Source organism: Pseudogymnoascus destructans (assembly GCF_001641265.1).
Source record: "Pseudogymnoascus destructans isolate 20631-21 unplaced genomic scaffold scaffold_18, whole genome shotgun sequence".
NCBI classification, from domain to species: domain Eukaryota; kingdom Fungi; phylum Ascomycota; class Leotiomycetes; order Thelebolales; family Thelebolaceae; genus Pseudogymnoascus; species Pseudogymnoascus destructans.
Genome location: NW_020167537.1, coordinates 703,228 through 730,009, shown reverse-complemented (window position 1 = coordinate 730,009; position 26,782 = coordinate 703,228). Strand labels below are relative to the sequence as shown.

General features: G+C 51.0%; 16 protein-coding genes across 16 annotated transcripts; 11 read left to right on the top strand and 5 right to left on the bottom strand.

Annotated features, from left to right (window-relative positions):
- Positions 1 to 272: 272 nt before the first annotated feature.
- VC83_07311 (uncharacterized protein) lies at positions 273 to 1,679 on the top strand. Its single transcript, XM_024470886.1, has 2 exons — positions 273 to 730; positions 779 to 1,679. The coding sequence occupies exons 1-2, from the start codon at positions 601 to 603 to the stop codon at positions 1,459 to 1,461; spliced, it is 813 nt and encodes a 270-aa protein (XP_024322008.1). The 5' UTR covers positions 273 to 600; the 3' UTR covers positions 1,462 to 1,679.
- VC83_07310 (uncharacterized protein) lies at positions 1,680 to 3,385 on the bottom strand. Its single transcript, XM_024470885.1, has 2 exons — positions 2,662 to 3,385; positions 1,680 to 2,613 (listed from the first exon to the last, which is right to left on the bottom strand). Exons 1-2 carry the CDS (start codon positions 3,219 to 3,221, stop codon positions 1,770 to 1,772), a joined length of 1,404 nt encoding a protein of 467 aa, XP_024322006.1. The 5' UTR covers positions 3,222 to 3,385; the 3' UTR covers positions 1,680 to 1,769.
- VC83_07309 (uncharacterized protein) lies at positions 3,386 to 5,340 on the top strand. Its single transcript, XM_024470884.1, has 4 exons — positions 3,386 to 3,561; positions 3,609 to 3,875; positions 3,921 to 5,019; positions 5,081 to 5,340. The coding sequence occupies exons 1-3, from the start codon at positions 3,397 to 3,399 to the stop codon at positions 5,001 to 5,003; spliced, it is 1,515 nt and encodes a 504-aa protein (XP_024321895.1). The 5' UTR covers positions 3,386 to 3,396; the 3' UTR covers positions 5,004 to 5,019; positions 5,081 to 5,340.
- Positions 5,341 to 5,855: 515 nt separating this feature from the next.
- On the top strand, positions 5,856 to 6,968 carry VC83_07308 (uncharacterized protein; the record flags this gene model as incomplete). Its single annotated transcript, XM_024470883.1, has 1 exon — positions 5,856 to 6,968. The coding sequence occupies one exon, from the start codon at positions 5,856 to 5,858 to the stop codon at positions 6,966 to 6,968; it is 1,113 nt and encodes a 370-aa protein (XP_024321893.1).
- Positions 6,969 to 7,713: 745 nt separating this feature from the next.
- VC83_07307 (uncharacterized protein) lies at positions 7,714 to 8,435 on the top strand (the record flags this gene model as incomplete). Its single annotated transcript, XM_024470882.1, has 3 exons — positions 7,714 to 8,035; positions 8,148 to 8,275; positions 8,328 to 8,435. The coding sequence occupies 3 exons, from the start codon at positions 7,714 to 7,716 to the stop codon at positions 8,433 to 8,435; spliced, it is 558 nt and encodes a 185-aa protein (XP_024321890.1).
- A 159-nt stretch (positions 8,436 to 8,594) lies between these two features.
- VC83_07306 (uncharacterized protein) lies at positions 8,595 to 9,185 on the top strand (the record flags this gene model as incomplete). The annotated part of the gene is made up of 1 exon (XM_024470881.1): positions 8,595 to 9,185. The coding sequence occupies one exon, from the start codon at positions 8,595 to 8,597 to the stop codon at positions 9,183 to 9,185; it is 591 nt and encodes a 196-aa protein (XP_024321892.1).
- A 1,785-nt stretch (positions 9,186 to 10,970) lies between these two features.
- Positions 10,971 to 11,249, top strand: VC83_07305 (uncharacterized protein; the record flags this gene model as incomplete). The annotated part of the gene is made up of 2 exons (XM_024470880.1): positions 10,971 to 11,168; positions 11,244 to 11,249. The coding sequence occupies 2 exons, from the start codon at positions 10,971 to 10,973 to the stop codon at positions 11,247 to 11,249; spliced, it is 204 nt and encodes a 67-aa protein (XP_024321891.1).
- Positions 11,250 to 11,788: 539 nt separating this feature from the next.
- VC83_07304 (uncharacterized protein) lies at positions 11,789 to 13,374 on the top strand (the record flags this gene model as incomplete). Its single annotated transcript, XM_024470879.1, has 5 exons — positions 11,789 to 11,845; positions 11,917 to 12,058; positions 12,108 to 12,406; positions 12,452 to 13,298; positions 13,355 to 13,374. 5 exons carry the CDS (start codon positions 11,789 to 11,791, stop codon positions 13,372 to 13,374), a joined length of 1,365 nt encoding a protein of 454 aa, XP_024321894.1.
- A 273-nt stretch (positions 13,375 to 13,647) lies between these two features.
- VC83_07303 (uncharacterized protein) lies at positions 13,648 to 14,575 on the top strand (the record flags this gene model as incomplete). Its single annotated transcript, XM_024470878.1, has 2 exons — positions 13,648 to 13,705; positions 13,749 to 14,575. 2 exons carry the CDS (start codon positions 13,648 to 13,650, stop codon positions 14,573 to 14,575), a joined length of 885 nt encoding a protein of 294 aa, XP_024321886.1.
- A 211-nt stretch (positions 14,576 to 14,786) lies between these two features.
- Positions 14,787 to 15,563, bottom strand: VC83_07302 (uncharacterized protein; the record flags this gene model as incomplete). The annotated part of the gene is made up of 1 exon (XM_024470877.1): positions 14,787 to 15,563. One exon carries the CDS (start codon positions 15,561 to 15,563, stop codon positions 14,787 to 14,789), a length of 777 nt encoding a protein of 258 aa, XP_024321887.1.
- A 170-nt stretch (positions 15,564 to 15,733) lies between these two features.
- VC83_07301 (uncharacterized protein) lies at positions 15,734 to 17,471 on the bottom strand. Its single transcript, XM_024470876.1, has one exon. It carries the CDS (start codon positions 17,303 to 17,305, stop codon positions 15,929 to 15,931), a length of 1,377 nt encoding a protein of 458 aa, XP_024321888.1. The 5' UTR covers positions 17,306 to 17,471; the 3' UTR covers positions 15,734 to 15,928.
- On the top strand, positions 17,458 to 19,436 carry VC83_07300 (uncharacterized protein). Its single transcript, XM_024470875.1, has 2 exons — positions 17,458 to 17,652; positions 17,703 to 19,436. Exons 1-2 carry the CDS (start codon positions 17,628 to 17,630, stop codon positions 19,262 to 19,264), a joined length of 1,587 nt encoding a protein of 528 aa, XP_024321815.1. The 5' UTR covers positions 17,458 to 17,627; the 3' UTR covers positions 19,265 to 19,436.
- VC83_07299 (uncharacterized protein) lies at positions 19,437 to 20,698 on the bottom strand. The gene is made up of 5 exons (XM_024470874.1): positions 20,355 to 20,698; positions 20,277 to 20,303; positions 20,092 to 20,228; positions 19,807 to 20,041; positions 19,437 to 19,750 (listed from the first exon to the last, which is right to left on the bottom strand). Exons 1-5 carry the CDS (start codon positions 20,587 to 20,589, stop codon positions 19,656 to 19,658), a joined length of 729 nt encoding a protein of 242 aa, XP_024321845.1. The 5' UTR covers positions 20,590 to 20,698; the 3' UTR covers positions 19,437 to 19,655.
- A 96-nt stretch (positions 20,699 to 20,794) lies between these two features.
- On the bottom strand, positions 20,795 to 23,856 carry VC83_07298 (uncharacterized protein). Its single transcript, XM_024470873.1, has 5 exons — positions 22,876 to 23,856; positions 22,791 to 22,821; positions 22,620 to 22,736; positions 22,382 to 22,568; positions 20,795 to 22,334 (listed from the first exon to the last, which is right to left on the bottom strand). Exons 2-5 carry the CDS (start codon positions 22,815 to 22,817, stop codon positions 21,148 to 21,150), a joined length of 1,518 nt encoding a protein of 505 aa, XP_024321846.1. The 5' UTR covers positions 22,818 to 22,821; positions 22,876 to 23,856; the 3' UTR covers positions 20,795 to 21,147.
- Positions 23,102 to 24,363, top strand: UBC6 (E2 ubiquitin-conjugating protein ubc6; the record flags this gene model as incomplete). Its single annotated transcript, XM_024470872.1, has 3 exons — positions 23,102 to 23,128; positions 23,178 to 23,257; positions 23,308 to 24,363. 3 exons carry the CDS (start codon positions 23,102 to 23,104, stop codon positions 24,029 to 24,031), a joined length of 831 nt encoding a protein of 276 aa, XP_024321812.1. The 3' UTR covers positions 24,032 to 24,363.
- A 1,970-nt stretch (positions 24,364 to 26,333) lies between these two features.
- Positions 26,334 to 26,714, top strand: VC83_07296 (uncharacterized protein; the record flags this gene model as incomplete). The annotated part of the gene is made up of 2 exons (XM_024470871.1): positions 26,334 to 26,489; positions 26,559 to 26,714. 2 exons carry the CDS (start codon positions 26,334 to 26,336, stop codon positions 26,712 to 26,714), a joined length of 312 nt encoding a protein of 103 aa, XP_024321813.1.
- Positions 26,715 to 26,782: the final 68 nt, after the last annotated feature.

The window sequence follows — 26,782 nt, the reverse complement described above, 5'->3', positions numbered from 1 at the left end:
TTATGGAGGGTCACAGGGCTACGATCTAGTCGTAGCGTATAAGCAATAATACTAGGCTGCAATGCAATAACAATTTATTTGCACGAAAGTGAAAGTTTCATGATCCAGGCACTACACATTCTGTACAATAGAGTAGAACTGGCAGAGGCACTCATTTATTAAGTTAGTACGGAAGTCAGTATTTGACGTAATCACGTGATCGGATTTGAGGCTGTGATCTAAAAATAAACAGGATCCCCATGCATCTGGCCGAAAGCTTCCATTTCCTACCGACGAGAGCGCTTTCTGATTCGGACAGTTACCTTCTCGGACTTCCTTCGTTATTTTAATTGTATTATCTATTACGCATTTTGCCTTCACTCGCTCGGCGACTTTCATCCTACTTTCTCTCAACAACGCACGCACAGTGTAGGACAGGGGTAAACACGTCTCGTTCTGACAACAAATTTTGAACCGCGACATCCGACGACCACTATCTGCACCGGGAGATATCCTCTACGCTTATAATCGTTGCTCGGAGGGATATATTGAGATCAGTCTCGGTGGCAACGGCCCTGCCTAACTTAGGGCACATTACTTTGCTTCTGGCCAGCCGCCAAAATGAGGTCAACAGCGACGTTTTTCATCTACGCGACCTTTCTTGTATTACTCTCGACGTTTACTGCAGCATGGCCGTGGCCGAGCTTCTTTCCTGAGATTGATTCTCTTGTCGTGCGCGCCAATGAAGACCGTACGTCGCCCATTTCTTTGTCTGCGAGATCTACTAACCAAATTCCAGAATCGAGCACGCACACTACCTCAGAAACTAGTAGCAAACCAACGCAGACACCCAGCTCTGGTCAACATAAATCAACCTCTGTTTCTGAATCAAAAGGGTCTTCGACCTCCAAACCTACCAAATCTGCCGTCCATACCACCTATGACCCGCGATCGCCAGTTGGTGGTATAACCGTTGTCAGCCCCACGGCGACAGCCGGCATGCCCATCTTTAAGATTGGTGACAAGGCGACCTTTGGATTTAACTTCACCGATTTATTGGCAACTCCCACAGCGCTGAACATCATGGCCACATGCACACTCAACCAAGCATTGTATACGATTGCCATGAACCAGACAATCAACGGTACTGCCACAACACAACGGGCTGTGTGGGATTCCCACGGATATGAGACCAGCAGTGCACCTTTGGTGGTGGCAACATACACCCTGATTATATACGACTCTGAGGGTAGCGAAAGTGATGTTCCTGTGGCTGGATATCTAGCCCCGTTCAAAAGCTTCACATTCGGAATGTATAATGGTCAGGATTACACAGATGATTCGGGACCTGTGCCATGTATATCGTGCAGCGGTGCATTTGGCTCATTAGAGCGCAACGCACTCGGTTTTATGTTCGGGATGAGCATCATCACAGTGATGACATTTACGTGGTTTGTCAATGGGTTGAATGTCATTTGGTAACGCATTTACATATTTTGTACATTTGAGGAAATAAGGGGATAATTTGGCGTATTAATTGCAGAGTCAGTTGGAGGGGATGGACGACTGGTTTGATCTGTTTTAGCATAGGTTTTATGAGGCAACGAACGGAACCTGGCGCCATGCGGATTTTCGTGTTATGATTTTGGCTAGCATAGACAGCGCAACAAGCAGATATTTAATGAATTAATCGAAGCACACGTTGCATTCTACTGTATCCCGGTTATCTACAATGTCCATTCCCAGGGTATATCCACCTCCCAACTTCCCATCTCGTTCGGAGAAAAACGCTATATCAACTTTAAGCTGAATCCACCACCTTTCTCTTCCTCTTCCCGACCTGCAAATATCCCGCTGAAATCAATACTCTGCAGACCCGGGGCATCACCGCGAATAGGTGCATTCGGTGTGTGCCGCCTCCTCTTCTCCATTCCCGCTTTAGAAGGGAAGGTCGGAAACATGGCCGTACTCTTCATCTTCGGGTCTTCCCTAAAATATGGTGAGTCCAGCACCTCCTGTGCAGACGGACGACCTGCTGGGTTCAGGCTCAGCAGGCTCGACAATAAGTTGCTGCCTGCCGTAGTGAGAAATGGGAATTTGCTCCTTATTACCGAGCCGTGCGTAGCTGGATTCTTAGGCAGGCGCAAACTGCGCGCGTTCGGTAGGCGGCGAAAGCCAGGCCATGACTCCTCCGTCGGAATGCCACACAGCTCGAAGATCTTCGAGAGCTCGTCCACTTCGTTCTTCCCTTGTAGCAGCGGCTCGCGTGTGAGCAGCTCACCAAATATGCATCCGACAGACCACATGTCCACATCTGTGCTGTACTTGTCTGCGCCTAGCAATAGCTCGGGGGCTCGATACCAGAGGGTGACGACAAGCTGGGTAAGTTTCGGGCTGGGGTCGCCGTAGTACCGTGCCATGCCGAAGTCCGCTATCTTGAGGATGCCTCGATTGTTGAGGAGAAGGTTGGACGTTTTGAGATCTCGGTGGAGAATCCAGTTCGAGTGAAGGTATGCAACTCCCGACACCAGCTGGTGGAAGAGGGTCTTAGTTTCGGAAGGGAGGAATGGTTCGGAGAGGTCTTCGAGGAGGGTTTTGAGGTCGTGCTCTAGGAAGTCAAGGACAAGGAAGATGCTGTTTCTTGTTAGTGGCAGTAGGCAGGCGGGAAAATAGGATACTTACTTTTCAATCTTGCTGGTGTCCTCGCCAACTACTATCTCTTGTAGGCGCACAATATTGGGATGTGAGCAATCCATCAGAGTTTGGATCTCTCGCAACCCAGTGACTGGCACACCATCTTGTGCATTCTCCATTTTAAGCCTCTTCAATGCCACGACTTTACTCGTAATCGAGTCTTTTGCCCGCGATACCCATCCGTATGCTCCCTCCTCGATGTCGTTCAGCTTCTCGAAATCCTCGACGCTGCGACATTTCTTCCAATTCGAGCCAGGGAACCTCAACAGTTTCGCCTGTCCGCTCTTTAGCTCCCCTGCCAACTCTGGAGATAATCTCCGCCTCTTTGCCGGCCGGTTCGCTAGCTCAGCATGCTCTGGATGAGTCTCTTGTGCGCGGCGCAATGCTTCTAGCCGCTGTTGCTCGGCGGCAGCTGCAGCAGCTTCATCAGCCTTCCGCTGCTTCTCAGCCTTTGCCCGCTTCTTTTCTTCCTTTTCGCGTTTTCGCTGCGTATCTAGAGCAGGATCCTCTTCATCGTCCGCCCAGCGGGATTTTGTTGGCCCTGCCATCTATGTCGGTCGGTGGGTGACTGTCGTTGTTGAAAGCTGGTGCGGACCGGCTCTGGCGCGAGATAAACTTTGGGTGGAGCTTGGGGATAGCTTATCGCGAAAATGCCTAAGCACTTACGGCGGCAAGTCCCCCACGACAACCATTTCCTGCGATGTGAGGTTGGAGAGTAATAACATGAGATCCAATGTTCTGTCGGCGACAAGGACCTGCATGAGGCAGGTCCAGAGGAGCAGGACTTTACCGGCACAATTGACATTGTCCACCAGGCAATGGATGTCGTCTGGCGACGATCGGAAATGGTCAACGCCTCTGGCAAAACAGCTCTCAGAAGCTATCACAGTGAGAGCAATCCATTCAAAGCTCATTGCAGACTGACCATTTTATAGGCTACTGGACCAGTTCCATTGGCGAGCTTCATGCGAATGTGTTTGACTGCAGACCTGGGCGGATATTACATGTCGAAACAAGAGGGTCGCGATCCATTTGGTCAGAAGGGCGACTTTGTTACATCTCCAGAGATATCACAAGTCTTTGGCGAGCTGATTGGTATATGGTTTGTGGCAGAGTGGATGGCACAGGGAAAGAAGGGCGCAGGCGTAGAGCTCGTTGAAATTGGCCCAGGAAGGGGGACCTTGATGGATGATATGCTTCGAGTCAGTATTGTTGGAACTTGACCTTGCAAAGCTAACTTCCTGTAGACTATTCAGAACTTCAAGCCGATGGTTTCTGCTATTGAGGCCGTATACATGGTGGAGGCGAGCCCAGCATTGCGAGAAACACAGAGGCAGGTCCTGTGTGGAGATAGCCCGATGGAGGATCACGAAACTGGCTTCAGGAGCATAAGCAAATACGCTAACATCCCTATAATATGGACTGAGAATATTCGCTTTGTTCCATCATCTCCCTCCAAATCACCGTTTATTATCGCCCATGAATTCTTCGACGCTCTTCCAATCCACGCGTTTCAATCGGTTGCTCCCTCGGAAGTTCCGCAAACTAAGATTGAGACTCCCACAGGTGTTCATGACCTTGCGCCCGAAGTTGCCAAAAGCTCGGCAGCAAAGGAACCTCAGTGGCGCGAATTGGTGGTTTCTCCTGCACCTCCAAATTCGACTCATGAAGACCTCGGCACGCCCAAATCTGAGCGAGACCTCTATCCGCCCCCAGAGTTCGAGCTTGCTCTTTCTAAGGCTTCTACACCACACAGTTTGTATCTCCCAGAGATATCAGATCGGTACAAGGCTCTCAGGAAATCTCCAGACTCGCTGATTGAGATCTCGCCAGAGTCTCACGCCTACATGGAACAGATTGCGAAACGGATAGGTGGATCGGCTGCTGAGCCGAAAGCAGAACCATCCGGTGCTGCATTGATCTTGGATTACGGCCCAGCAGATACCATACCAGTCAATTCTTTGCGTGGAATCAAAGGCCACCAACGCGTATCCCCTCTGAGCTCTCCGGGTCTCGTCGATCTCTCTGCAGATGTTGATTTTATGGCCCTAGCTGAGACGGCACTAAAGGGATCTCTTGGGGTTGAAGTGTATGGTCCCGTTGAGCAAGGATTTTTTCTTCTCGGAATGGGCATTAAAGAGAGGGCTGAAATGCTGCTGAAAGGTAACAACCTTGATGAAGGGAAGAAGCAACGAGTAGATGGTGCTTGGAAACGCCTGATCGACCGGGGCCCAAGCGGCATGGGGAAGGTATATAAGGCCATGGCTGTTGTTCCAGAGACGGGCGGAAAACGCCCACCTGTTGGATTTGGTGGAGTGATATCACCATGATGGGTCACTATATACTGTATGATAAGTGTCATGTACAATATATTACGAAGTCTTGAATCTAATACTCACGTTCAAAGGAGACACTCATAACCTGCTGTAACTAACGTCAACTTACTTCAGCGTCCAGTTGCAAATCCCAGGAATGGGATGCTTTACTCTTCGCTCACTTACCAAGGTCAAAATTTAGTATCTAACTTTCGAAGTGATGTTTAGTTTGACTGAATACCTACCAATGCCGCTCATACACATCTAACAGTGAAGTTACGGTGAGTGTTATTTTTTTCGAGTGTATCCAGTCTAAAAGGCAGGCTTATAACACGGTCATATTCATTCCTGGCAGTGTTCTCACACAGCATTCAAGCCCAAATTAATAAAAGTTGTGCAAATACCTCTATTTCGATATAGTATTCCACGCTTTTGATGCTGAAGATTTACACCTTTACCTCGCGGGTACCTGCGCCCTATTCCACCCACCGTGGACAACTGTTTATCTTTTGACAACACCTTTCAAGGTTCTTGGCTGTGAGCTTGACTTTGATGTCATCCAAACAGACGCCCGCACCGTCGGCAGTGGCAGCCAGCTGCGCAGGAAGGGGGACTCTCAGGACCCTGGTTTCAACCAGCACTGTCTTCACAACCCTACCAACGGTTACAAGAACTTTTTATAATGACTTTTTTTACTCGGATACACAAAGTAACGGCTCGGGGGTTTATACAACAAATGTCCTCATAACCGTACGACTCCCGTCGATTCCTACCGAGACAAAATTTGTGCCTGTTACATATACAACATGCATAGCTACAGCTCTGATAGCTCCTACAGCTTCTACGACTCATTCGACTCAGTCCTCAATGGTTGCAGTGCCTACCACAACGGCAACGACTCCGGAATCAAGCCCTGATCCACAGACTGGTATTCATAAAACTATGCTCATAACAGCCACGGTTACTAGTATCAGTGTCTTTTTCATCCTGGCAACTGCTTTGGGTTTCTGGATATGGCGCCGCACCCGAGAGAAGAAGTTGAAGCTTGCATCTCGCAATGGGCACATAGAGGCAGGAAGCTCCTCATACTCACCTGGCCGAGGCATGCACAAGAAGTTTTCCCTTGGCACTACGATAAATTACACAGCCTCCACCAGCCCAACGGTGGTAGACTATGTTGGCTTGATGCGCTCCGTCTCGCAGAGGAACCTTACCGGACCTGCCTCGGATGTTCAAAGTGCCGTTGACACGGATTGGTCGAATGTTCGGCGTTCATCAATAGCCCTTCCACCAGAGCGCGTACATGGCATCAATAGCCAGTACCGGAGGCCAAACCGGGTCTCTGCACGGCCGTCTCAAAGTCGCCATCCATACATTTCCAATTACCACTCATCTTACTCTCGAGACCGCTCAGAAGTTGTGCCATACATTCCCACAGCTGAGAGTTACACGTCACGAGGCACCAGCGCATTTCTGCGGCCAACAGAGGCTATACGAGGGCAGAATAGAGAAATTTCTTACGGCCCATCGCAAGAGGCAATTCTGTTGCCGACGGTGTACTCTCCAGATACAGCCAAATCAGTCGTGCCAATTCATGAGCGGGGCGACGACAAACCTCCTTCCCAGCCAGATGCAGACGAACATTTTCCGAGTTCGCCTAGGCGTGAGTGGGCGTGGGCAGAGGCGTTGCGGAGACTCGAGGGTATTCATCGACGCCGTCCTGTTGACTTCACGCGGGATCCGACAGGCGACAGCCAAGTTACAGTAACTCGGGATGGATTTGATCTCCACCATGTCGACGAGTCGGCGATGAGCGAGGAGGGAGATTATGAAACGATAATGTATGAATCGGAGGGCGAAAGCAGGGCTCAGTCATTGAGAGGGCCTGGGAGGGATAATACCGATGAGAGTGTTTTCAGTTTGGATGCGGTGGTGAGAAGAATCGCCAACGAACCGCCGAGAGTGAGAGGCAGGAGGTAGACTTCATGAAAGCGGATCCAATAACGGCGTCAAAGGAGATAAATTATGGGCGATGAATGCAGGGAATTTTTGGCAGCTTTGGTTTACGCTCAGAATTAGAATGGCAGTTTCTTTTGATACTTCCCCATGTGTGGAAATCGAGATTTTACTAAATCATTCTGTATTCAAATAATGATTGTGATTACATAGCTATTTCCCACTATATTTGGCGACCTGATCCAAGGTTTGAAAGGAGGTTCTTGTCCACAACCCCTGCCGAGGCCCAATATACTGCCCGGATTTACCGCCTATCGCCAAGTAGCATCATCAACAAAAGAAGGGCGACAATGACCAGGCACATTCCCAGTATTAGTTGGTAGATATCATAGTTTCCTTCGTAATAGAGTTTGTTCTCTCTACCAAAGCAGAAGTTGCCGAGACCACTTCGCAGAAAAGGGGTTGGAAATCTTAGATTATTAACCTGGGGGAGATTTGCTGGATACGCAATCACGAGCCAGGTACACCAGGATAACCAACCACATGCTTACGGAGCCGGATAACAAGAAATACAAAGACCCCTCATCTGAATATCACCTGTTTTGAAATTCCTCCACCTACAACTCCAAACCCCTCCTCCAAACACTCTTCGCAATCCCACCCGCCATCAGATTGGTTGACCAATTGAACTTTATAAACTTTATAACCGAGTCTTGCCGTTTCTCATATAAACCATCTGAGGACTGAACAGTCGTCGTACGCCCCTGACATGATGACCACTCCAACTTCCTTTCAAATCAACATCCCAGAATCCTCCATAAAGTCTCTCCACGACAAACTAAGCCTGGCTACATTCCCGGACGAGCTCACTGACGCAAATTGGGAACTCGGTGCCCCTCTCTCGCACGTGAAGCGACTATCTGAGTACTGGCATAATGGCTTCGACTGGCGCGCGCAAGAAGCCAAACTGAACAAATTGCCGCAATTCAAAAGTAAAATTGCCACAGAGAAGTTTGGGGAACTGGACGTCCATTTTGTGCACGAGAAGAGCAAGGTGGATGGGGCGATTCCGTTGTTATTTGTTCATGGCTGTGAGTTTGGTTTCCCAACACGCTGTTTCTGCTTGATATATGTCAGAATTGGGCCCGAGTGGCTAGAGGCAGCTTGAAATTATGTAAACAACTCGAAGCTGATACTCCATAGGGCCTGGAAGCTTCATAGAAGTGACGAAGCTGCTCCCCATTCTGACGGCAGGTTCGGAGACCCAACCAGCTTTCCACGTCGTTGCGCCGTCTCTCCCAGGGTTTGGGTTCTCTGATGGCCCCAAAGAGGTGTGTATATGCCTGCAAGATTTCACCTTGAAACCATTCTCATAGTCTACAGAGAGGATTCGGCTTAAAGCAACATGCTGAAACGGTGCACAATCTTATGCTCTCTCTGGGCTATGATGAATATGGTATGTCCAACTCAAGTATCCTGTCCCCTTGCTAACAAGGCGCAGTGACCCAGGGAGGCGACTGGGGCGCCTTCATTACTCGATCACAGGGCCTCCTGTACCCCCAATCAGTCAAAGCCTCTCACCTCAACTTCTTCCCCACCGTCCCGTCCTTAATCAATGCCATCTACCACCCCATCACCGCCCTCCAGGTAATGTTTAACTTCGTAACAAATTACGCCGAAGGTCGCAGGCGCCTTGCAAAAACCTTCACCTTCCTTCAGGCTGGGAGCGGCTATAATGTAATCCAAACGTCGAGGCCACAGACGATTGGTTACGCCCAAGCCGATTCCCCCGTCGCCTTGCTCGCCTGGATTTACGAGAAACTGCACGACTGGACAGACGCGTACCCCTGGACGGATGACGAGGTCCTAACCTGGGTAAGCATCTATTGGTTCTCGGCTGCCGGACCGGCCGCCTCGAGCCGTATCTACCATGAGGCTAGGGCGCCGGATGTCAAACCAAAGAACGGGGACATTCACCTCATGCAGACCACCAGAGATTATAGCTCTGGGCCGAAATTTGGACTGTCCCATTTTCCCCAGGAATTGATGCCGATGCCTTATTCATGGGGCAGCATGGTTGGGGCCGTGGTGCAGGAGGTAGAGCATGAGTCAGGTGGGCACTTTGCTGCATGGGAGAAACCTGAGGAACTATGTGGGGATGTGAGGAAGATGTTCTCTAAAGGTGGACCATGCTATGGGATCGTCAAAGGAAGAGATGGATATGTGAGCGGTACCATGTAAGCCGTGGTAAGACCGTAGGAGCGGGATGCATATGAAGTGCCGTGAAGTTCGACGGTGGGTGTGGGAAGGGCTGCAGCATGTATAACAAGGTTGAAGCACGGCGTACAACAAACCCCTGTTCATGAATGAGGTAGAGCTTCCTCATGTACCGAATCGAAACAAAACAAAGCAAACCGGGTGCATGGTTGGATCCATTGTACAGTGTGGCAAGGTTACACCTATATATATTCTTAATATATCTTGGGTGAAAAGCCAATTAGGTGTTTCGTGGTGCCCAAAGCCTTGGGCAATATAAAACGACAGAATTGTCTGTCATTGGGGAAGATCCCAGCGTTATGGCGGGTGGATAATAAGACCAATATAACGGGAGCTCCCCGTCCATTTACTTCACTGGTCCTTTCTTTTGGTCGTCGACGGCCTGGAAGTGCCACCGTTGTACAGTCCTGCACGGTGCTGTAATTAGGTAGTAATTAATGGCGTAAGTATACGGACACAGTCGATAAGTGCGAATCAATGGAAATATGCCCGTGGAACTAATCGGCCCATAATCTGAAGCTGAAGGCATCGGCTGGATTTCTCCCGCCCGGCACGGAGTACGGACGGGGACAGGCGGGCGTTCGCGGCAAAGCTTGTGGTGTAACGCCAACAAAGGCTGCATATCGCGCAAGGAGGTGCAGTTTCACGCCCAGCACACGACGATTTATTGACGCACCCGGAATCGGGCCCAGTTTAGTCGATGCGCCGCCCGCCCCGGTCCCGGAGGTTGCAGCGGGGGCCAGGGCTACCCATGGCGAAGATCAGTCGATCGTCCATGCAGGCGCCAGGCAGGGCACTTCCGGGTTTGGATTTGACGGCGGCCGATATGGGAAAGGAATGCCATCGGCGGCCCCTGCCACTGCAATAACTCTGGAATCTACAACAGTAGGGTTCATTGGGGGACCTACTTTGTTGAGCGGTTAGGAATGAGAAATTCCCCAAGATGATATATGCAGAGGTTGCATTTGTTGGTTCTGTTGTTGGATCATCGGGCATGTAATATCAGTGTGTTGGTTTCGTCGGCGGAATCGGGCATGTCATATCTGTGTGTTGCAAAAATGCGAGGAAAATATAGTACGACAAGCTGGAAAGCTGAGGCTTGATGTGGAAGCAGTTGCGGCCTCATCTTTCCAGATACAGACAGGCCGACATGAGCATGCACAGGCAAGATCGTAGCCCCTCCTTGTCACTCTCCACCAGTTTCGCCCCAGATTCGACGATCCACTCGTTCCTTGCAAGCAGCAATCCACTCGCCATACGTTAGTACTTGCAGCGCACGTATCAAACCGATACGGGCAGTGATGAAGCCGGCCAATTCGACATGATTCCGTCTCTGTCATTGTCAGCCCATCTGTCTGATCTGGAACACTCTTTGCATACGTACTGTGCAGTTCACAGTGGAACACAGTCGCGGAACATCCACAGCTTTCCCCAACAACAGTGGACGACGTTCTTAACTTCGTCCACTGTTGTTGAAGCTGCCAGCCCGTGGCCTGGGATTGCCTCGTGCAATTAGGCTTCAGATTGGGAGGATCTTGGTGAGCGAAGCAACTTCGGGGCGGCGGCAACTGTTGCTATGCATTAGTTTAGGAACTTAGCCGTGTGCAATTTTATCTGGCGTTTTCTGAGACCGCGACGATCTTGACCCAGGGATTCCCCACCGGTTTGGGGTTGGTGTAGCTGGTACTCACGTACCGCCGCCAAGAAAGCGGGCTACATCCAGGTAGTCTGATCTGATGCATTCTCAGAATGGCACCCGGCTCCCCAAGAAACACACAGTATAGACCTGTTAACTATTGCCGAATCCTAATTCGACCCTCATTCTGGCTGCCCGAAGCACCAACCAAGATATCAGTCCCCTACCGGCCATTTGAAGAACTGTGGGCAAACGGCGTAGTCGCCTTCACCAAGAAAACAATCCCTATCCAGTCCAACATGAATGGACTTGTCAGACTGGAGCATTCCGACTAGCTCATAGCCGTCGGGGCCGCTAATGGAAATGCGTCCATATCCTGACATCAGATTTAGTCTCTTAGCAAAATATGGTAGATATGCAAGGTCTCTCTCGTCATGAGATATGCGACGGCGATCGCTTTCTTTTGTACCCTTGGCCTGCTATTCTGTGGCGTTTCCAACTCCGTCTCAATTGACAGACCACTTTATGGAGAGCTGCACGCCATGCCCCAAGACATCCATCCGTTTAGTGTCTCCTTGTCGAGGGTTTTCCCAGCCAACCAGCCAACCAGGCTCTTGGGAGCTGCTATCAGGTTCAAGGTGGAGGGCCTCATGAGCTTCTGGGTTGTACCGAATTAATGCCTTCTAATATAGGTACATCCATTTTGAACAAGCCCCGGCAATATAACCGATGGTGTGAGTCGTTAGATTTAGGGCGTAGAATTATGTTGAAGAGGGCCGGTCCAGGCTAAGATTTGGCGTCTCCGATATATGTAGAACTGGGCCTCCGTTTGAAGTTCTCCCGTTTGTTTGATAAATCTGTACCACTTCCGCCGGCTAGTTAAGCTTTGGCTATATGCATCATTGATCTCATTTGTTGATTGATATTCAATATGTCGATGGCACCGCCTGGCACGTCAACGGGGAGATTTCATATCATCCTCGGATATGTAAGTGTGATTACCTGCATGCTGGGATTGCAAACCAACCCTCAATGCTCCCTACTGACCACGCCGTTAAGATCCCTCGCAAAAGAACCTGGCAAGAATTGAAGGATTTTGTACACCAGGCTGGTTTTCAAGTCGCACACGTCCAGATCCATGCGGGCCTGCACTCCGGCTGGATCTGTGTTGACGGCGAGGACAACTTTTGGAGGCTCGGAGGTATGGGTTGCAACCTAACTGCGGCAGGCTACATAACTAACCGGAGTAGATTGGCTTAAACAGGCCGAATGGGACGGAAATCGCTTCCAAGTGGACATGAGAAACTATGACCAAGAAACGCCTCTTGGTCCCTCGTCGTATATCCCGCTGGAAAGCCCGCGTTCTGCCCGAAGCTCTTATTCAGTAGCATCCATTGCTCCCACGACTAGTAGTATGAACGAAAATTCCCAGTTTGCCTATTCATTTAAGCCGATAATGCAGATAGCCACAACACAGGCATACTCTTGTGGAACAAGCGCCCTCGGATATTCTGTGACAAGCCCACAGCAATACTCGTTTGGGGGACCGGTAGGAGCTCTCTCACTTTTTGGGACCTATCCTAACCTGCAACAGGTTTCGCCCACTTACACAACATCCTTCGTGCAACCATTGATGTATGGCCGAGGTGGTATCCAACAGCTCAACGCCACGCCCACATATCAGTATGCATATGCGCCGTACCCCACCACGACAAGTGCCATCGCATCGCCCTCCTTCTCGCAACCAGCAGGCCCTCCGTCGCCACCGACCACCATTCGCCTAGAAAACCGGCGTTTGTATCTCACACGGACCAGTGGCGCCTCCAGTGAGAAAGAAATCCGAAAGCGCGTGCTGGCCGCCTGTCACGCACCCACTACAAACCCAATCGAAACAATTGAGATCCCAACACACGCGGATGGGCGACAGAGGGGCCATGCGCTGATTCTTCTACAGACAGAGGAGCAGGCGCGCTTGGTGCGAGAGCGCCTGGATGGGATGAGCGTGAAAGGCTCGGACGGAAGGAAATATGCGCTTAAGGTCAAATTTGCCCAGGAAGGTGCACCTGAGAGGGCGGATGAGTTGGCTGTGAAGATGGCGGGATTGGGTATGGGCTGCCAAGGCGCTGTTGAACAAGATCTGGGGTCGCCTCAGGGTGTGGGAGCTAATGGAAAAGGGATTATCGAGACAGGCGAAATGTCACCTCCTGAAGAGACTGCTTATGAGAGGGAGAGGCGCAGAAGTAGCCTCCCGATTGCCAATGGGAGCAGTTTGGTGCTCCCCGGGGCAGTAGGGCTATCCAGTTCTGCTGTTGTGAAGAATAGATCGGAATATCGTGAATCATCGCGTAAGAATGAGGTCAAAAGAGGGGAGGGGAAACATTCCCACAAAGATAGGGATAGGGGGCAAGAGAGAAAGCACCATGTCGCGTCGAGTGCAAAGGGTACTGGAAAGAACAAGAAGAAGTGAAGTAAATTATAATGCTGACGAAATATTTAGTGACCGAAGTAATTAATTAGATAGGTATATATGTCAGGCCTTTACAATATATTTGTTGTTACTATTTACCCCACGGCTCACCTAATTAGATACTGTGGTATATTTCAGAACACGAAACTACAGTAAATATACTCATCTCAACGACAAGTGACCGGTTTGGTGCTTATTTGTTAAGAAACAGAACAAAGAGATCTACTTTCAACACAGCAAGGTCAACAAACATTTCTCTTACACTACAGAGCAACAAAATTTCATCCCAACGTCAGTCAAGTTGACTTCAAAACTTCATCACCATGGCACCCCAGGACCAGCATGGCTCTGGATCCAAACCAGTGAGGTCAAAACCAGGCAGTCAGTCATCTATTAAACAAGATGGACTCTCTAATGTAGACAGAATACCGCATCAAATCATCATTGTTCCGTCAGCCGCCGCTCGTGCCTGACGCCCACGATGCCGACCCAATATTCACAAATATATTCTCAAATAGAGATCAGCTTTCGATATCAAATCCTTCAGGTCCAGTACCCACCAACTCCACCTACCTCAGCTCGGACTCCAGTATCAGTTTTCGGCGCGAACGCCTGGGTCTCTACGTCCAAAACTACGCCCCACCCCCCGAGCCGCAATACAAGGGTCTCCAGGCCGCCCGCAGGGAGCCACAACCAAAGCCTGAGCCCAAACCAATCGACTGGGGAGGATGGGACATCCCAGAACCAAAACCTAACAATGTAGATGAAAATGACGAGCCGGTACTGTGGGGAGGAGCACCTGCGGGCGATAATAGTGTGAAGTGGGCTCCGACGAGCGGAAAAGGAAAGAAGAAGAACAAAAGCAAGGCATCGCGTTTCCAGGGGCATTTTCTGGAGCCGCCGGTGGCGAGGATAAAAGTGGACATCCATGAAAAAGGTGTGAAGTGGCGAACGTCTACTATCAATGGTGGGCCTGGTACAGGGTTGGGAGACACTGCCGTGGGTTTTATGCCGTGGGAAACCCCTGAGACGGATGAGGGTCGTAACTGTATAGACACCGAGATGACCGGCGTCAATACCTCATCTGTGGCTCGCAATGCCGACGGTCGAAATGCCCATGACGGTCACCAGCGTCCTGGTTTTTATTTCCTGGAGCCGCGTCGCGAACAGTTTGTGCTAGAAGTGAGTGACGACGAAGAGGAGAACTCAGCAGGTGATGAGGATGAGGATGAGGACGAGGGAGTAATGTGAATGGTGGATAACAATGTAGGCATTTTGGCTGCCACACCCGCATTTCTTTGCAATCTCTCGAATTGTAAAACTGGGGCTTTATTGATTCCGAGCTGGAAGTTTGAAGGCAAAACAGAACCATAGAGAGTAATGTTACCTGTCAGCTCCATATAATGCATTGCATATTCATAATAACGGACATTCAACCCCTTTCTCTGTGAACACGATGGCATTAAACCCCCTTCCCTTCCACCCATGTCCCACTCTTGCCGCCTTCTTTTCTCACCACTCTCAACCCTTCAACCCTCATCCCTTTATCAACAGCCTTACACATATCGTAAACTGTCAACGAGGCCACCGACGCTGCGGTAAGTGCTTCCATTTCCACCCCCGTCTTCCCTTCGCAGTCTACAATTGCCTTGATATCAATGCGCCCATAGTCGCCCTGACCGACACCATCATCAGCAAAACCTTCCGCCGGCACAAGATCAAGGTCCAGCTGCACACGTGTAATGAATAGTGGGTGGCACAGCGGAACCAGATCAGAAGTACGCTTCGCACCCATAATCCCCGCAATCCGAGCGACGCTCAACACATCGCCCTTCTTCATCTGGTTCGCCGCGATCAACTGCGCCGCCGTTGCATTGCTAAAGTATAGCGAGCAGACGGCTGTTGCTGAGCGGGATGTGGGGTCTTTTGCGGAAATGTCCACCATGTGGGCGCTGCCGGAAGGAGTGAGGTGTGTGAGTCTTGGGGCCGAGGCTGGCGGGATGGGGGACTTGGGTGAAGGCTTTGCTGGTAAGGAATTCGTGGAAGATATCATGCGCGCTATAACAGGGTCTGCCAATTGGCTATATTTCCCTGTGGCACGGTGCGGCGACAATATAGGAGATGGTTTTGGGAACCTATTCCCAGCGTGATAATGCCGTAAAAACGTTCGCGGGCAGCTAGTGAGAAGATGCAGAAGCACATGTCGCCTTGCCGAAGCAGAAACGGCTGTAGGCTGCATGTCGTATAAGTTTAAATGGCTATCGGCATGGGGTGAAGTCAGCTTTGCAACTTCTGGTGAACCTGCCGAATGTTAGCACCCAGTCTCACTTGTTATCTATGCTGGTGGTGAGGAGGTCGTTAGTTCCCTTGAAAAGAATAGTCACGTGGAAGCAGTAGAAATCGAGAAATGTGTTAAATGCTATGAATTGGATAAGAGCAAAAAAGATGCTAACACCCATATATATACACAGTAGATGGCCAAGGGTATATGCTCATGTACCGATATGAAAACCCCATAAGTACAACCGTGTCGCCAGTCGCCGCTCATGATTCGTGAATCACTTGATTGCCAGCCCACCTCGATGCACGACCCAAGAGATCCTTTCACCCACCTATCAATATCATCGGCCGATTCTTCATGTTCTTGAGCTCCCCCATCCCGGCATGCTTCTCTTTCTTCCCCTTAACCGCTATTCCGATGACGCCCAGTAGTTCACTTTCATTATTCAGCATGCCGAGTACGCCGTCCACTCGGCCTTCTCTTCGATCCATCTCGATCTTCTTCATTGCCTCGAAGGCTTCCTCATCTATCGGGTTGCCCAAATTGTTCTCCCTGAGAATGTCACGTAAAGACACTTCATCGTTGCCAAACAGGCAGACCTTTAGATTCCCGTCGCTTGTGATGCGCAGCCGATTGCAAGTGCCGCAGAAGTTATGTGTCATGCTCGTAATAAATCCGAACTTGCCCACAAACCCAGAAACTCTGTACGTCTTACTTGTGTCGTTCTTGTGATCCTGAACCTTCTCCACGCCGGGATATTTTCCCTTTATGCGGTCCAGCATCTCTTGGAATGGCAGCATCTTCCTCTCCGACCATTTATTGCCGTCGAAGGGCATGTATTCGATGAAACGCACCTCGATGTCATTCTCTCGCCCGAGTTCAACAAAATCAAGTATCTCTCGGTCGTTGAGGCCACGCATGACAACACAGTTGATCTTGAGCTTTATACCGGCACCCAGGGCGTTCATTTCAAGTATCCGGTCGATAGAGCGCTGGACTGCATCGAAGCCTTTCCGACGCGTCATGATCTGAAACTGGTAGGGGTCTAGAGTGTCGAGGGATAGGTTGACACCCGTCAGCCCAGCTTCCACCATTGGATCGAGCTTCCTCCATAAGCTAATCCCGTTTGTTGTCAAGCACAGGTCTTTCAACCCCTCTCTCCCAGCCCTTGCCCCTCGTAGTTGTCCGATTTGCTGCATCATCGGCACGATGTCTTTTCGAACTGTCGGTTCGCCGCCTGTGAGCCGTATCTTTGTGACGCCTTGAGATACGAAGAGCTCGGATAGCAAGACAATCTCGGGGGTGGTGAGCAGGTGTGACGGTGGCGACTGTGGGACACCCTCTTCAGGCATACAGTAGAGGCACCGGAGGTTGCATTTTTCGGTAATGGAGATTCGGAGGTAGTCATGTTGGCGATAGAAGGTGTCGGTGAGAAAGGAGGAGAAAGGCGCCGCCTCTTCAATGCGTTTAAAGCGTGACGGCTTGAACTTTTGCGGAGGAGATTCTGGAGTGTCGACTGGGTAGATTGGGAGGCGTTCTGGAGTTGGGGATTCGACGACGTGCGCGGCTGGTTCTCGCCATGGAGCTGATTTGTGGTAGGAAGCTGCTGCAATGGAGTAGAATGGTGGTCGCAGATGAGGCCTCCAACTTGAGCGCATCAACGCCACACCAGAGCGCCGAGCATATTTCTCCACGGCCATGATTCCCCGGCTTGCTTGAAGGCCAGGAATATCGGGAGAGATCTATGAAACAAACATTGTAAAAGTAAATTAGACTGAACGGAGCTGAGGAGAAATAAATATGGCCGGAGATGTCAAGGAGAACCTATGGCTTAGACTAATTACTAAAACGAGGGGCAGATAAGCTTGGGGAAAGTCAGGTTACACCGCCTTTGGTGGCGGACATCCGCATTTGGAGCCCAATACGCCGACGGCCTATGGCGGCGCGGGGTCATTGTTTATCAGCACGCCGCGACAAAGCTACACTTTCTCTCGCGACTGTCGATTGCTAGCTGTTTCTGAAATGCAGTTCTCGCGGCCGCTGAAATGTAAGCATGATGTCTCACAGCTGATGACAAGATTTGTAACACAATTACAGCTTCAGCGCATTGTCTTCCAAGTCCTGATGGCGCATACATCGCAACAATAATCCAGGCGAAACTAATTATTCGCACAACCCGATCCCTTCAAGCTACACGCGCAATCCCCCTCCCCGCTACCTTTTCAACGTCGATATCGAACTTTCTTTGGTCACTTTCGTCACAGCGAATTCTTCTTTCGTCTGATAATACCATCCGCGTTTTCTCTGCCGTCACCCCCCAATATTCAGCTACAATCGCATCGCCAACATCTGAAACAACAAAGGCGGTCTACATATCGTTTGGCGCCTCCCATGATGAAGTTCTTGTTTTCTCAGACTTTGGACTGAAGCTTACAATATTCAATCTCACGACTAGCACGTCGATAGATATTCCAGCGCCTAAGTTGTTTCTTCCAGGCAACGCGGCGAAAGGCTATGGATATCGACCCAGGACCCAACACCTCGCCCTACTATCTCGAGGCTCTGGAAAGGATGTGATTAGTCTACATTCCAAAGAATCCTATATGGTATTCCGATCATGGAACCCTGATACAATCGATGCGCAGGGATTGAGTTGGAGCCCGGACGGCAAATGGCTGGCTGTGATTGAGTCAGCCGCTCAAGGACATAGGATTCTGTTGTACACGGCCGATGGGCATTTATTTAAGGCCTGGACGGGCCCACGGCCAGCCGCAGATGAGAAGGATATAGATTGCGGAGCTGGCGTGAAGGCAATCGAATGGAGCGCTGACGGACGACAACTCGCAGTAGGAGACTACAGCCAGAGGGTGACTCTACTATCTACGGCAAACTTCTCCGAGGCAATGAGGCTCGACCATTCCACAACGATTAGGCCAGATGGCGTACATATATGGCAGGAGCAATTAAAGGCCACCCCGTCTGGTCTTGGCCGTTCTTATAACCTCCAGACACAGGTAACTTGTCCACCGACATCGGCTTCGTCGACACCCGCGCCGGAAACCAAATCTGGAATAGTAAGTATCTCCATTGATGCGTCAGGCACACTCGTAGCCTCCCGGTGCGAGAATCTACCAACAACAGTATTCATCTGGGATTCCTCATCCAAAATCCTCAAAGCTGTCCTGATCCAGCATTCGCTCATTGCCAAGGCTACATGGCACCCAACAATCAATGAGGTCCTCGTAATCCGCTGCGAGGGCAAGGAATCGAAAGGGGTTGCATACGTCTGGGAGCCATCCTGGGAGGAGCCAAAAATTGTTGATTTCGGCACCCAGCTACCCGAGGGGAAAATCATGGGGAAGGCCGTGATCCGTTGGCTGAGGACATCTGACTGCTCTCCCGCACTGTTCTTTAGCGACACGCATGACTGTATCCTGGCGTCCATTTCCGAGGCAGGGGCTGCAGACGTGGACTTGCCTTGGAAAGATGCCGAAGAGAAGGCGGTGGATATATATGGACAGCTGGAGGAGAGTCCGCTTGTTCTTGTTCCTGCTGAGAAGGGGAAGGCAACGGCGAGGCAGATTATGGATAACGAGCCAACTATTACCACACTCGGGGCTCTTGAGGATGTGGACGACACATTCCATTTTAAGAGATGACGCAGGCGTTAGCGCAGGAGCAATATACCACAAGCCGTTTTGCAGGACTTTTGACACAGTAATGTATGGGTGGGGGAGTTTGTTAATAGGATCAAAAATGTATGACTACAGACTATTCATCAAGATTAGTTTCAGTCAGGTTCAAAGGCGCTGGGGAAAATAGCATTATAATTCTAGAAACTCTATAGACTGTCTATTAAACCCATATTTATATATCGCTCCAACGCCATGGTATATACAAGTTGCGTGGCGCGGCTACCGAAACCACGGTATACCGTGCATGTATTCGTTGCCAAACACTTTTCCTTCCTAGCTCTTTCGCACACAATGCGGACGCCGCTGCTGCCTTAGCAGTCGTAGTGGCACGGCCATCCCACACCCCTATATATGCTTATTGTCCCTTCTTGCCCTTGGTTGCCTTGGCGGAGGTAGAGTCGAGTGCCCTGAAGGCAATCGCGATTTGGTTGACGCTGCTAACGACCAGGGCTACATTATATTACATCAGCGCCATGCTCTCCGCACAACCGAAGGAAAATACGTACTCGAAGGGATCATGATCCAGAAGAAGTTCATGAGGAAATAGTAGCACCAGAAGTACAGGAACTCGGGGCGGCTGTACACGACTCCCTTGTAGTAGTGGTCGAACATGCTGGTCGCATAGTACAGAATGCAGCCGTAAACCTGGCCGGTCGAGACGATGATCTGGAGGGGGTGGCGCAGGGGGTGCGAGGTTGTGATCAGTCCGGCGATGATGAAGCAGAGGGGGCCCCAGAGGAACTGCGAGGTGGGTCAGTGGCGGATGGTAGGGGCAGGAAATGGAGGCATACAGCAGTGATGGTTTCCATGCAGAGGACGAAGGGGTCAGAAGTCAGGTAGCGCGAGTCGGAGAGGGAGTACTCCTTCCAGAGCTGCCCGAAGAGATCTTGTTTTGGGCCCATCAGGGTGTGGTTGACGGAGAAGTAGCCTGCGATTGTCAATTGTCTTCCTCATAAATTGTGATATAATGTCGTACCTTCAAAGAAGAGGTGAATGCATCCAGCTGTGATCGTTAGTTTGTGAGCCCAGGAGAGTTGAGGGGGGGGGCACATACAAAGAACGAACCACCAGATGGTGATTTTCTCCGAGGTGCGAAGGTTTGAGTGTAGCTTATCGACGACAATCTGCGCGATGAGCAGTACCGTCGCGCAGACACCACCGAATGCCGCGAGAAGCACTGGGACAGACCATTCGTTCGCGAGGTATGAGGCAATCTCGACCTCGATGGGGTAGTAAGGATGGTCGGTGATAAGAGGGTTGGTGAGGTTAGAGATGATTCCGAAAGCCATAGTTGCGGCTGTGTTCTACTGAGAGAACGGCGGTCAGATATATGTAGTAAGAGAGGTAACGGTGGTGCATCAAATCGCTCTTGGTTGGGTAAGTTACCCTTTAAGTTATATAAGTTTCGTTGCTGCGGTTTTACAATAGTCCCAATCGGGACAAGCAGATTTCTGCCACTACCAACTATAATTAGTTACGTAACATACTTAAAAACACACGATCTGGGGTTTCTGTCGTATTCGCATTGCCCCTGCCCCTTTCTTCTCAGCTTCACAAGAACGGACTTTCATTTCCACCATTTTTCAATGAACGCTATTACCGCTGGATATTTCACCTTAATCATACCCTCTCTTCATTGCTATCAAAAATCTGATAGATCAAGGTCCTGTCCTTGCTAAATATTGTGGTCAATACAACCAAGACATTTCCGTCCCGCCCAGAGATTTCTAAGATTAGGAGATTTATACAAATGAACCCAAGATCCACCAACGGTCCCATTCTAGCTTGGCAATCTCCAGCCTCAATAAATGAAGCTTTCCAAGCATCGTAATATCATACACTTAGACCTACAAAAAGTTGATGCCGACTCCGAACTGGAGCCCCTTTCTCCCCTCCTCTCCTCTCCTGAGGACTAGAGGCAAACTGAAATTGAGCTCAAATCTCGCCGCTGGGTGAGCATAGACTATGCCAACTCCAGCCGCCAGACTGGGCAGGCCTTCTGCCAGCTTCGCAATTGTCGAAGTGACACTGTTCGACGTAGATCCATTCGTTTGCTGTAATGCCAGGAGTCTGCCGCCGTTTGCAAAGACTTGCAGCCTCAGTGGGGTATCTTTTCCGACTCTTGGAAAGGGGAAGAGTAGGTTCACGGAACCAGCAGCGAATACGTCTCCTCCGACGGAGTCAGGTCCGTCTCTTGGCCCTAAGCCACCAATTTTGAATCCGCGCACATCGGTTGGGCCTCCGAGTTGAAATCTGTCATTGATGCGAGATGCCTGTGGTGCAGAGCCTGTGCCGATTGGCAACGGGTACAGTAAACCAGCGCGGAGACCTCCAGTTAACGAGATGCCACTGTCCTCCTTCCCAGGCAGCGGAATCGCGACAGCTCCAGACGTTTCCACTTCGGATTTCCAGAATGCCACATCTCCTTGCAACGGGCCCCAACCAGCTAGTTCCGAAACTGTTCGCATGAAGTAACCGCTTGTCGGGAGGAAAGGGTGGTTCCGTCTCTCCTTGAACCAAGTGTGCGTGATGCTGCTCTTGACGCTATCACCAGCATCATGTCGTACGGATGGAGATGCATTTGCTGCTAGGGCAGTTATCTGTCGCCATGCCCCTGTGTATGCCATCTCGTGCCTGCTCTGGCCATCGGCCCATCTGATCCTGGCGTTACCACCCTTGAGAACTTCTTCGTGACTAGCCCACTGCTTCAGAGTCGAGCTTGCAAAGCCATCCAGCGAGAACCGAATATCAGGATCGCTCAGAATCGGTGTGTCGAAGGTGGCGGTATATGACGACCTTGTTCTTGTGCCAGCGGAGGCGTTGATGTTAAGAGATTCGGCTCCACCAAAGATGTTTCGCAGGAGAAGGTTGCCGTATGCCGAACCCTCTGTGTTTCCAAGGTCGGTCCCAGTCTTCAAAGCAATCCTTCCCTTCTCCTTAACCGCAAGGAATATATCAATGTCGGATGTCGTAGATAGAGGATCGGTGGAGTCGGGCTTGTCGATAAACATGGAAACACCCTCATGGTAAATGTCTGTGTCGTTAGTACCATGTCGCTGTGACCCAGGGCAAAGTGCTTACCAAATCTTCGCAGCTTGTCGGCGCTTTTGCCCGCTAGCCGCAAGGCCTCCTGCAGAGTATATGGCCTGTCATTGTTTGCGCTCAGTATAGGAGCGAACAGCCGATCGAGGAAGCTTTTCCGGGTATTCGTAGCTCCAATAACGCGGATGGATGAGATGGTAACTGGAAGAGTAGAATTGGAAGATATCTACTATCATGAGCTTCATTCTTGACTCTTCTTCCAACGCTGGGGACCCACCAAATCTTGCAATCTTTGTTGTGCCTTTGCATATTGCGCCTGAGCCCGTTCTTGAACTGCCTTCTCGCGCTCCTCGAGCACCTTTGGGTCAATGTCGCTATTTAGGGCCGCGAAGACCTAATTGGCAAGTCAGTGAATCTAACTATGCCTACATGTAGAGCTCGACTTTACCTCGCCGTCACTATCCGGGTATGCCATGACTCTGTGAGACGTCAACAAACCGGGTTACAGATAAATTGGAGTCAGTCGAGCTTACATAATCAGCTGATTGGCTTCGGCCTGTGAAAGTAACCTTCAAGTGGCCAAAACCTGGGACATATTTTCGACGCGGCAATCTTTGTTACAATAGACCTCCTGGATCCGACCATTCCCTTTAACATTAATAATCGCCTGCACCCTGGTGGACCGTTCTGCGCAGAAAACTTTCGCTCAAAGCACGACTCAAAACCCCCACCACGCCATCGTCCCCCCTCGGCCTCAATATGGCGAGCCGCGCAGCCAACAAACGGGTTTGCCACTCCAACCGAACTACTCGTGAGGATATGCTGACCATTCTAGTTAACCCGGGAATATAAGACTATATCCGAGAACCCGCCGCCATACATTGTGGCGCATCCCTCCGAGTCCAACATCCTCGAGTATGTCCATCAGACTTCTCGGACCACGATACCAAACTAACATGGCGCAGATGGCACTACATAATCACCGGCCCAGAGAAGACACCCTACCACAACGGACAGTACTGGGGCACACTGATCTTCCCACCGGACTACCCCTTCGCCCCGCCTGCGATCCGTATGCACACACCCTCGGGACGCTTCCAATCCTCAACCCGGCTATGCCTATCCATCTCCGACTTCCACCCCAAATCCTTCAACCCCGCCTGGGAAGTCTCCACAATCCTCATCGGGCTCCTCTCCTTCATGACCTCCGAAGAAATGACCACCGGCTCCGTGGCCGCCACAGAAGCCGAGCGCAAATGGACCACCGCCCGCACCCGCTGGTGGAACTCCACAGGCGGCGGCTCCTCCACCCGACTCGTCCCCGGCATGCCCGTCCCCAAGGGCAACGGCGCCATCAAGGCCGGCGACGGCGGCGCGAAGTTCAGGTCCGAGTGGCCCGAGCTCGATAGGGAGAACTGGAAGTGGATGGAGGAGAACAGGATTAACCCCGCGACGGGGGACCGGATGCCGGGCCCGAACGCGCCGGTGTGCTCGCCGCAGGCGGCGGCGTTTGGGCGGCGGCCGAGCGGGAGCGCGGGCACGATTGGGGCCGCGGTTCATGGGGGGCAGGTTGCGAGGGAGGTGGGGCAGAGCTGGGTTGCGAGGAATAGGTTGTTGCTTGCTGGGGCGGTGATCTTCACGTATGTGTTGATTGCGCGGCTGTTAGGGGATGGGACGGTCGATGCTTAGGAGAGCTGGCAGGGGCCATAATGTAATGGCCATATTGTAATATACGACTGGAGTTTGGCGTGTGTGGGTAGGGCATAACGGGAGTCTAGCGATGGGAGGGCAGTTCGTGTTTAACCGTGATGATAGGGATAGATGGCGGTAGTATTAATATCTGTACGGATTACGACGTTACATCCACCCATGAGAGAAGACGATGAGTTCGCATTAGACGTCTGACACGGACGGATGGATGAGGGGGCTGTTTGTCGTATGTGCCGTCAACCTGCTTTGCTTAACTATGCGAGCAAATGGATCAAGAGTTCACATCACAGACACATGTGAGTCATCGAGGTATCATTGGTACGTAGTCATTGTATTGCGAACGTTGATCGCAGTCGTCGTTGAAAGCCATGGAGTTCTCAGAATCAAACCGCCCACCCCCCTTCGTCAAAACCAGCAACTCATCAGCATATCATCTCGCCATCCTTAGCCTCTCTGTTCCCTCCCCCCCCTCCCCCTTTGGTCGTATAGCTCCATCCGATTCTGTCAAGCCATCGCATCGCATCGCGCATGTGCCGCATGGAGTGAAGTGGGCGAGACCGAGGTGTGGAGGTTGGGCAGACAGAGGGAATTATTTTCCGCACGAGGCGCAGGAGCAGCTGCTTCCGCAGTTGCCTATGGTTGTGTGTTAGTTACGTGCTAGCTAGTCATTGATTGTGATCTCGGGCATCATTTCATCTGACAGCGGGGTCATTGGAGCGGGGTTGAGCAGTCAACTGCCGATGGAGGCTGTGGAACGTACAGGAAGAAGAGCCGGAGCATCCGCAGTCACCCATGATGATTGATTTTGATTTTTGGATGGTCTTGGATGGTCTTGGATGGTCTTGGATGGGGTCTTGGATGGACGTTGGATGGAAGTTGGAAGGAAGTTGGATGGGTTTTTGGAGTTGGTGTTTGTTTTGAGTTGATTGTAGGTTGGGAAGTTGTGGGAAGTTGTGGGAAGTTGTGGAAAGTTGTTGGAAGTTGTTGTCGGAAGTTGTTGGATGTTAAAGAGTCGAGGTCTATCTGGAGTTTGCAAGCACGACAACTGGAGTTGTAGGGCGGGGTGTTTATTTAGCCGCCTCTAGCCAATGAAAGGTGGCGCCTTCCTCCCAGCTCTTGTCACATCAGCCCGCTTTACGGCGGGGGCGGGGGTGCGGGTATCAGAAGAGACTTACAGCGGCAACAAGAAAGCTAGGGAAGGTGCGACCCCACTTGAGTGTCAGAGAAGATGCGCTTGATGCTTTGATGCTTTGATGCTTTGACGCTTTGATGCGTTGAGATTTGATGCTTCGGGATCTCCGAATAGTAGGAACTGCAAGTGCAACTGCCGGGGAAGGACAACTTGGTTTTGTTACGGGATTCAAACACTAATCGCCTACGCTCGAGAGGTATCATTTGATTTGTCGAGATGGAACGAGGTGGAGGGAGGTGGAGGGGGCATCCCCCCTCCACTGACCCCTCTACTGACTCTTCTGCTTACGAGTCCTGCAGCTGACCCTGTCGTTCCCACCGGTCCACCCGGCCCACCCGTCCACCCGTCCACCACCGTGCCATATCGCATCTGCCGCCCTTGGTCTGGCTCTCCCTCCTTGTTCTCCTTCGGCCACAGCTCGTCATAGATATGCGGGATATGCGAGGTTTGCGAGGTATGCGAGGTATGCGAGGTATGCGAGGTATGCGAGTTATGTGGGGGGACGGGACGGCCAAGCTCGGCTTATCCCCATCTCCATCGTCAAACTCCAGCCAGTCACAGCCAGCCCAGCACCGTAGATGGGCATGAAATACCATATGGAATAAGTACGGAGGCGTTGCATCTGACGAACCGGACTCTCGGCTCTACTCTGTTGCACCAACGCACCAACCAACACATGGGAGAATGTCCTAACCACGCCGTGGCTTATTCCACCCGATCGCCCCCAGATGGCACATCCCTTGTCTGATTGGACTCGGTGAAGATATGGAAAATCTTCAACAAGTGGGTCAAAACAACAGACTGCTGTACAACTTTACTGAACTTTACTGAAAAGCTGAAAGGTGTGGCTGCTCGGATTTCCCTATTGGGATCCCCCGACATCATCGGCGCGTTACGACCTTCCTTTTTATCCCAAGTCATGCTCGGCATCTTATGAACCCCCCCCAATGCGCATCCGGCCGAAGAATTAGGGCGTCAAGGCGATAGGCTGCCCCGTTTACTGGCTGGTCGATGATGGTGGGCCACACCTTTTGAGCTCTGAAGCTGAGTTGTCGTGTATATAAAGCTTGAAGAGTTCCATCGATCCAGATGAGAATACCAAAGCTCTTCGATATCAACACTCGCACTCGCACTCACACTCACACACAATACAATTCAACAAACCCAACAAACCCAACACACACCCACCAAACCCCCAAAACCCCAAAACCGTCATCATGCCTGGCTGCTCTTGCGCTGCTGCCTGTGAGTGCCCTCGCCTCACCTCAACTCTGACCTGCCATGCCATATAGTCACTGACCGGATCTTATCCAGGCGCCTGCGATTCAGGATGCGGCTGCGCCAGCTGCGGATGCTGCGCGAAGTAAACGGTTCTTTTACGGCCCTCCGCTCTGTGATGCTCATTCCACATTACCCATCCCCCTACGGAACTTATCTGGGGCGGCTCGGCGATGGCAATATCATACATGAGAGAGCAACGTGGAGGTGATGATGGTTTGGACGGTGCGGGTGGTGCATGGTTGTTTCTATTCTGACGA

Excerpts from the sequence above, each read along its gene's own strand:
- VC83_07309 (XM_024470884.1), top strand. The coding sequence starts at position 3,397 with ATGAGATCCAATGTTCTGTCGGCGACAAGGACCTGCATGAGGCAGGTC. Across the intron at positions 3,562-3,608 it reads AGCTCTCAGAAGCTATCACA|GCTACTGGACCAGTTCCATT; the intron begins GTGAGAGCAATC and ends ACCATTTTATAG. Across the intron at positions 3,876-3,920 it reads TGATGGATGATATGCTTCGA|ACTATTCAGAACTTCAAGCC; the intron begins GTCAGTATTGTT and ends AACTTCCTGTAG.
- VC83_07311 (XM_024470886.1), top strand. The coding sequence starts at position 601 with ATGAGGTCAACAGCGACGTTTTTCATCTACGCGACCTTTCTTGTATTA. Across the intron at positions 731-778 it reads CGTGCGCGCCAATGAAGACC|AATCGAGCACGCACACTACC; the intron begins GTACGTCGCCCA and ends ACCAAATTCCAG.
- VC83_07298 (XM_024470873.1), bottom strand. The coding sequence starts at position 22,817 with ATGGCATACCCGGATAGTGACGGCGAG. Across the intron at positions 22,737-22,790 it reads ACCCGGATAGTGACGGCGAG|GTCTTCGCGGCCCTAAATAG; the intron begins GTAAAGTCGAGC and ends CTTGCCAATTAG. Across the intron at positions 22,569-22,619 it reads AACAAAGATTGCAAGATTTG|ATATCTTCCAATTCTACTCT; the intron begins GTGGGTCCCCAG and ends TCATGATAGTAG.
- VC83_07310 (XM_024470885.1), bottom strand. The coding sequence starts at position 3,221 with ATGGCAGGGCCAACAAAATCCCGCTGGGCGGACGATGAAGAGGATCCT. Across the intron at positions 2,614-2,661 it reads GACACCAGCAAGATTGAAAA|CATCTTCCTTGTCCTTGACT; the intron begins GTAAGTATCCTA and ends AACAAGAAACAG.
- VC83_07299 (XM_024470874.1), bottom strand. The coding sequence starts at position 20,589 with ATGGCTTTCGGAATCATCTCTAACCTCACCAACCCTCTTATCACCGAC. Across the intron at positions 20,304-20,354 it reads CATCTGGTGGTTCGTTCTTT|CTGGATGCATTCACCTCTTC; the intron begins GTATGTGCCCCC and ends TAACGATCACAG. Across the intron at positions 20,042-20,091 it reads GCATGGAAACCATCACTGCT|TTCCTCTGGGGCCCCCTCTG; the intron begins GTATGCCTCCAT and ends CCCACCTCGCAG.
- VC83_07301 (XM_024470876.1), bottom strand. The coding sequence starts at position 17,305 with ATGGCCGTGGAGAAATATGCTCGGCGCTCTGGTGTGGCGTTGATGCGC.
- VC83_07300 (XM_024470875.1), top strand. The coding sequence starts at position 17,628 with ATGCAGTTCTCGCGGCCGCTGAAAT. Across the intron at positions 17,653-17,702 it reads GTTCTCGCGGCCGCTGAAAT|CTTCAGCGCATTGTCTTCCA; the intron begins GTAAGCATGATG and ends ACACAATTACAG.